The sequence below is a fragment of the Anguilla anguilla genome, chromosome 14 (genome assembly GCF_013347855.1).
Source record: "Anguilla anguilla isolate fAngAng1 chromosome 14, fAngAng1.pri, whole genome shotgun sequence".
NCBI classification, from domain to species: Eukaryota; Metazoa; Chordata; class Actinopteri; order Anguilliformes; family Anguillidae; genus Anguilla; species Anguilla anguilla.
The window spans coordinates 28,903,498-28,911,288 of record NC_049214.1 but is presented as its reverse complement, the minus strand read 5'-3'; the positions used below and the strand labels follow the sequence as shown (position 1 = coordinate 28,911,288).

General features: G+C 46.5%; 1 protein-coding gene across 4 annotated transcripts in view; it reads left to right on the top strand.

Annotated features, from left to right (window-relative positions):
- LOC118212773 (ral guanine nucleotide dissociation stimulator-like) overlaps positions 1 to 7,791 on the top strand; it is a 46,445-nt gene that overhangs the window by 17,047 nt on the left and 21,607 nt on the right. The window contains exon 1 of one of the 4 annotated variants that reach the window (XM_035391040.1): positions 6,254 to 6,895. The exons of the other annotated variants lie outside the window; for them this stretch is intronic. Coding sequence (XP_035246931.1) covers positions 6,704 to 6,895 — 192 coding nt within the window. The 5' untranslated portion in view covers positions 6,254 to 6,703. Of the gene's footprint in view, positions 1 to 6,253; positions 6,896 to 7,791 lie in introns of those variants that run through there. 4 annotated transcript variants of the gene reach the window in all.

The following is a 7,791-nucleotide window of genomic DNA, read 5'->3' as shown; positions in this document are numbered from 1 at the left end:
ATATGGTGTAATTACAAAAGTCAATGCAGCTGGATTAGTTTAGGTGATTGCCTTTTGATCTTTGCTAGCGGATATTACTCGTCAGCTCTTTCCTAACTTTCTGATGAAATAGCAGAGGACATAGACAGATATTATGTACAGTGAGCACCATAATTCATTGGACAGTGACACATTTTTTGTTATTTTGGTTCTGTACTCTAGCACTTTGAGTTTGAAAGGATACAATGACAATGCGGTTGAAGTGCAGACTGTCAGCTTTAATTTGAGGGTATTTTCATCCATATCGGATGAACCGTTTAGAAATGACAGCACCTTTTTGTGTCCCCTCCATTTTCGGGCATCAAAAATATTGGACAGTTTAACACAATGTAGAATAAAGTAATCATTTTAAATATTTGGTCGCATATCCTTTGCATCCAATGACTGTTTGAAGTCTGCGACGCATAGACGTCACCAGACGCTGGGTATCTTCCCTGGTGATGCTCTGCCAGGCCTGTACTGCAGCCATTTTCAGTTCCTGCTTGTTTTGGGGACTTTTTGCCTTCAGTCTCCTCTTCAGCATGTAAAATGCATGTTCAATTGGATTCGGATCTGTTGATTGACTCGGCCAGTCAAGGATTTTCCACATTTTGGCCGTCAAAAACCCGGGTGTAGATGTGTCAAAGTCTACCATATGTAGAAGACTACACCAACGGCCAAAAAGTGGAAAATCCTTGACTGGCCGTCAAAATAATCCTTAGTGTTACACTGTCTAAAGAGAGAAAGACAGGTCTGCTTGGTCCTGTATGTTACACTGTCTAAAGAGAGGAAGACAGGTCTGCTTGGTCCTGTATGTTACACTGTCTAAAGAGAGAAAGACAGGTCTGCTTGGTCCTGTATTAGTATTACACTGTAGAGAGAAAGACAGGTCTGCTTGGTCCTGTATTAGTATTACACTGTAGAGAGAAAGACAGGTCTGCTTGGTCCTGTATTAGTATTACACTATAGAGAGAAAGACAGGTCTGCTTGGTCCTGTATTAGTATTACACTGCAGAGAGAAAGACACGTCTGCTTGGTCCTGTATTAGTATTACACTGTAGAGAGAAAGACAGGTCTGCTTGGTCCTGTATTAGTATTACACTATAGAGAGAAAGACAGGTCTGCTTGGTCCTGTATTAGTATTACACTGCAGAGAGAAAGACAGGTCTGCTTGGTCCTGTATTAGTATTACACTGTAGAGAGAAAGACAGGTCTGCTTGGTCCTGTATTAGTATTACACTGTAGAGAGAAAGACAGGTCTGCTTGGTCCTGTATTAGTATTACACTATAGAGAGAAAGACAGGTCTGCTTGGTCCTGTATTCGTATTACACTGTAGAGAGAAAGACACGTCTGCTTGGTCCTGTATTAGTATTACACTGTAGAGAGAAAGACAGGTCTGCTTGGTCCTGTATTAGTATTACACTATAGAGAGAAAGACAGGTCTGCTTGGTCCTGTATTAGTATTACACTGCAGAGAGAAAGACACGTCTGCTTGGTCCTGTATTAGTATTACACTGTAGAGAGAAAGACAGGTCTGCTTGGTCCTGTATTAGTATTACACTATAGAGAGAAAGACAGGTCTGCTTGGTCCTGTATTAGTATTACACTGTAGAGGGAAAAACAGGTCTGCTTGGTCCTGTATTAGTATTACACTATAGAGAGAAAGACAGGTCTGCTTGGTCCTGTATTAGTATTACACTGTAGAGAGAAAGACAGGTCTGCTTGGTCCTGTATTAGTATTACACTGCAGAGAGAAAGACAGGTCTGCTTGGTCCTGTATTAGTTTTACACTGTAGAGAGAAAGACAGGTCTGCTTGGCCCTGTATTAGTGTTACACTGTCTAATGAGAGAAAGACAGGTCTGCTTGGTCCTGTATTAGTGCTGGAGCAGAGCAGCAGCTGCAGGAGCAGCTCCTCTTGTGCTGCTCTTCATGAAGGAAAACCTGCTCGCCCGAGCAGCAGGTATGATGTCATGCACTGGGGCCCACTGGTTGCTATGGGAATAGTGATATTTGAGTCTGAAATGAGGCTGGAAGCGTCAGAGGGAGAGAGAGGGTGATTGGGGGTCTGTCTGGCTCTGTTAAAGGGCGCTTTTGTGAGTCAGGTGATTTATGTGCTAATGTACGATGCCCAGCCTGAGAGCTGGGAGCTCTGACAGGCCTGTTTACGGCTGGGGGGGGGGGGGCTGTTCTGCTGTGGGCTGAGCGGTACCTGTGCTGAGAGACTGTGTTCTTCAGCTGCTGTGTGTGTGTATGTGTGTGTGTGTGCGTGCGTGCGTGCGTGCGTGCGTGCGTGCGTGCGTGCGTGCGTGCGTGCGTGCGTGCGTGTGCGTGTGTGAGCGTGTGTGTGAAAGGTAGGTGTACCCTCGCACACACAAAGACACACACAGGTTATGTGTGGTGACTGCTGTAGATGAGATATTGTGTGTAGTGTAGCGTGGGCTAGTAAGCTGCTTATCAGAGGTGAAAAGACACCAGTCCCGCCTCTTCATGAATATTAATATCCTCACAGTTACTGCAAGCTCAGAGCACTGAGCACAGAGATACCCAGAGCACAGAGAGACATGTGAAAGTGCATGTGTGCAATGGAGAGGGGTGTGTGTAAAAAAACCGGAAAGTGTGAAAGGGAGAATGCTGTTTCGTGTGCATACGTAACGCGCCTACTTGTTCTGAGCGCGTTCTGTGGAACCTCCACACCTCCACACGCGGTTCTGAGTGATCGCCGTGGGCGGAACACGCATCACTCACCGCCGCTACGTGGGAACAGTTCGGCACGAATCCTCTCTGTCTGGGTTCAGGGTCGGGCTGTAAAATTGTGTGTGCGTGAGTGAGTCCTGATTCGGAATGAGTTCTGAATCTGTGAGTTCCTGTCCCAATCTGAGCAGTTCATCTGAGTCTCTGAAAGATGACGTGTCCTCGCTGAAGCATTCAGAGTTTAAAGGATTTGGGGTGAAGATTCATCTGTTTGATTGAATTTAGATAAATTTGTGTCATTCATTAACCCTTTAACCCCAAGCAGTTAGAAAGGGGATTTCCACCTGGTCTGCGCGCCTCTTAAATAAAGCCTTATAACACTGTGGCAACACACAGCCGAGACATTGCAGCATTTTTGAAGGGCACCAATGTACCAAATGTATCATAACTAAGGAGATATACACACTTAGATTACTTACGAATGGCTGGACCCACTGACCCCAATGAGCGCTCATTTGAAAGGTTATAGTCTTGTCCAATTTGTCTGATAACTTGATTGGCTTAAAAATGAACCTATCGTTGTTACAGATACGCAAAGGACTCCTGTAAAAAGAGCATTGGATGGTCAGATATGCAGGCCATGTTCTGAGCGGGCATTTGTTGGTTTGAGTTGAAAATGGCGCCTGACCAAGCGAACAGCTTTCGGTTGAATACGAGCAGCGGCATTTTGGACTACAATAACATTTACATGGACAAAATAATCATGAAGATGCAAGTATTGGATATATCTAAACTGAATGCAGTGTAAGAACTTTACATTCAAGGCTGTTTTCTGGTGGATTTATCTGGTGATCTGAGGGACTGTTCTGTTTCATGCAGAGATAAACGAGCCCACTGTAATAAGCGATGGCGGGTGGGCAGGCACCTTCTCTTCTGCTGCCATTTATCACCCTGAGCGCTGATAAGGGAACGAGTGGCGTTGTTGGCCAAAAACGGGTCTGCTGCAGGCACCGAGTTTGAATGTGCGGTGTGTTTGTTGCCCATTTTTTAAATAAATTGTGTATCTTTGCATTATTGCCATTCTGTGGGTGGCACCGTAAGCGGGGGGAGGCTGTGTTGGGGGTGGCGGGGGCGGGCGGAAGAGGACCAGTCAGCCAGCGCAAGTTATCCTGGGCCCTCAGTTACACGCCGTCCCCATATTAATTAAGCTTCCGCTAATGAGCCCCGTCTCCAGACCCCTGGAGAAGCCCGGCGTTCCTGCAGTAATGAGGGGCTGGAGACGGGGAACCTGTCTCTCCAGGTTTCATTTTAATCCGCTGACCCAGCCTGCAGGTATCTATCGCCTGGAGTGGTCCTGTAATAATAGCACATAATTACCCAGAGCGTGTAATAACTGGGGACTGCGTACTAACGCAGAGTGTGTAATAAGAGAGGAGTGCGTACTAACCCAGAGTGTGTAATAACAGAGGAGTGCGTACTAACCCAGAGTGTGTAATAACAGAGGAGTGCGTACTAACCCAGAGTGTGTAATAACAGAGGAGTGCGTACTAACCCAGAGTGTGTAATAACAGAGGAGTGCGTACTAACCCAGAGTGTGTAATAACAGAGGAGTGCGTACTAACCCAGAGTGTGTAATAACAGAGGAGTGCGTACTAACCCAGAGTGTGTAATAACAGAGGAGTGCGTACTAACCCAGAGTGTGTAATAACAGAGGAGTGCGTACTAACCCAGAGTGTGTAATAACAGAGGAGTGCGTACTAACCCAGAGTGTGTAATAACAGAGGAGTGCGTACTAACCCAGAGTGTGTAATAACAGAGGAGTGCGTACTAACCCAGAGTGTGTAATAACTGGGGACTGCGTACTAACCCAGAGTGTGTAATATCAGGGAGTGTTGAGTGCTGCAGCTCCCTCCCCTGCGCCCACAGTCAGGGTTACATAACCAGTATAATATCTGCGGGGGCGGGTGGCCCGCTGCATCTGTCCTACCCACAGTGCATTGCGACAGCACGATGTGCTCAGCAGTGATATTCGGATTACATTCCGAGAATGAGCATCACAATACACCCCCTGTGTTTCCCCCGTCAGGTCTGAGCCACAGGATCGCCCTGCTTGGAGAGCTGTGGCTCATTTCACTGTACATCCCCCAGGTCCTTATCTTCAAAGCACCCCTTTAAACTTACAGGGTTCCCATAATACCCTCAGCCGCCCTTAGAGGCCCTGTTAAGTGTGGGGTGCATTGGTTCGGAGGTCACTGTGTGATGGATGCTCAGGGGTGACCTGGCTTTGACAGGATCTGAACTGCTGGAGGGGGGGTGGGGGGATTGTGGGTAATGTTGGGCGTGTCTGCTGAGTCTGGGGGTGTAGGCACCCCGCTTTGACCTCAGGGGGAGGCAGGGGATCATGCAGCTCCAGGCTGTAAGTGAGGGGGACATATCGAGGGCGTGTTCCTCAAGTGTCTGCAGACTGATGAGGACAGTTGGGGAAAATGCACTGCAGCACTGCCCTCTGTCACCACTGAGGGCATTTATCAGGGAGAGGACCACACACACACACACACTCATGATTCACACACACACACACACACGCACACACTCACGACTCACACACACACACACACACACACACACACTCTCTCTCACACACACACACACACACACTCTCTCTCTCTCATACACACACTCACGACTCACACACACACACACGCACACACTCTCTCTCTCACACACACAATCACACTCACACACTCACTCTCTCACACACACACACACACTCACACACACTCATGACTCACACACAAACACACACACACACTCTCTCACACACATACACTCTCATACACACACACACACACATTGCAGCCCCGTTCCTTGTCTCTCTTATTGTGTTGCTCCGAATCCCTGCGGATATCGCCGCTGACGTTAACTGGCAATGAGAGGGGCGGCTCAGCCCCCTCACAATACAAACCAGATGTGCACGGAGGGCCAAAGCACCATGGAGGAGTGAAGGGGGAGAGAGGGGGAGAGAGGGAGGGAGGGAGGGAAAAGAAGGGGAGGGGGCAGTGAGAGAGACGCTTAATGGAGGTACCTGTCTTTCAGTTTTATGTCCTCGTCCAAGTGGAAGCTGTTGCTTTCAACTGTAGTAAGTGCCAAGATCGAAATTTTAGACGGCTGTCACAGTCACTATATCCCATTGAGATATTATAGGTGATTAAATCACCTTCATAAAGTGGTTTTGCTGTATTTATTATTCCTGGAGCTGTTCTTGTCTGGGTGTGACATTGATATCGTGCGCAGTAAAATGTTCTGAGTTAAATCAACCGTTACAGCGTACATGTGTTCCTTATTGGACTCATATTAACTCGGTGTACAGTTTAATTATTATTAGTTATTTTATTGTGCGGACCAAGGAGGTTTGTGCGGACACGTAAGTATCTTACGAAATGCATACTTTCAGTCAGACCAATAGAAATCACCGCAGATTTTTTTTTTTTTCATAAAATATTCTTTCCGCGCAACAAGTAAAACTTGATCGGCAATATGATAACCATTCGAATTTTTTAATTAATTTATTTGAGAAGGCAATTTGGAGTCTGACTTCGAGACCGCATTTACTGAGTGGCAGTAATCTCCGGTTATTAATGAAACCGCGGTGTTCCGCACAATTTGGAGCTTTTTATTTTTCCTCATATTTCTGTGAAAGTGACATCATGATTCTGGAGAGGTGGGCAGCTATTATGCTAATGAGGGGAGGGCTTGATTAGACACTGTCTCGCCGCTGCAGAGCAACGGTACACAGACACGAGCGCGCGGGAGAGAGAGGCGATCATCGAAGCGCTTTGGTGTCATTTGTGACCTTTTTTGTGCGGTTATCCATTTAATCAGCAAGGAAAGGGGTCGACAAAGACGCCTTTTGCCGGTTCCAACGCGCAGAGAGTATGCCGCAGTGTCATTCCCCCCTGCCTGTGCGGCTGTGAACGCCATCGCTTGCACCAATGGTATTTATTATTGGAATGCATTTCGACGCGCAGAGCGTCAAACCCGGCTCCGCGGATGGGATGTTCGACGCCAGCGCTTGGCGGATACGCAGCATCTGGGACGCTGTGAAGCTTGAGGTAGCGGGGGACACCAGTCCAGTCGTGCTGAACAGCGTCACGCAGCTGGACCCGGACCTTCCCCATTCAGAGGTGAGGCACAGTTGCGGTAAAGACTCTTGGCTCGTGGCTGTATGGGGAATTAGGCAGAACAGGCGGCGGTGAGCTTGTTAACATTTGTTGATATGACCAGAGATCTACAGATCATTAAGGTAACATTTAGCTTTTCTGTACAAAATGTATTGCTTTGTATTTAACGTTTTTGACACGAGTAGTGCTTAGTGAGATTGAAGATAATTCACATCTACATAAACAATCGATATAACAGCAATTATACCGTAGAAATTGCATGAAGGAATGTGTCCGAACCATTGCCAATACATTTGCATAATTCCAAAATATTGATTTGTTCTCTTATAATTGGCGATACGTTTAGTGGGATATTTGTGATATTCCACACGCCTTTTAAAGTAAGAATTACGCGCTTGCATGTTTGTTTAGCGTGTTACATAGAAGAGTAAGGCCGATAATAACCACCAGAGGACCCACACAGCTGTCATCTTCATATTACTGTCAAACAGAGAGGGAGGGGTGAGTGGCTTGTTTTCTCCGTTGTGATTCACTATACAAGCTCGCTTTGGAAGCGAAATACAACTCTGGCCAAGAAGCACCTGTAAATCAGCGATTAAATCCCAAAGCGTATAGGATTTTATCATTGTGAATTTACAGCTGCCAAGTGGGTGAAACGCACGTTGGCGCTGCTCTTCACAGAACACATTTGTCTTTCCTAATAATAGCCGAAGTGCGCAGAGTATAGCCTATGCTTGGTGTTAATTCAGTGTTAAGATGAATTTATATGATTCCAGTAGGGATAGGCTAAATGTACTGTATTGGAGTAAAATTTCGGGGAGTGTCGGTATAAATGTAACAGTTTTTGGATTTTGTTCATTGACTCGTTATATTTTGCCTTGCGCTATGAAATTTTACTT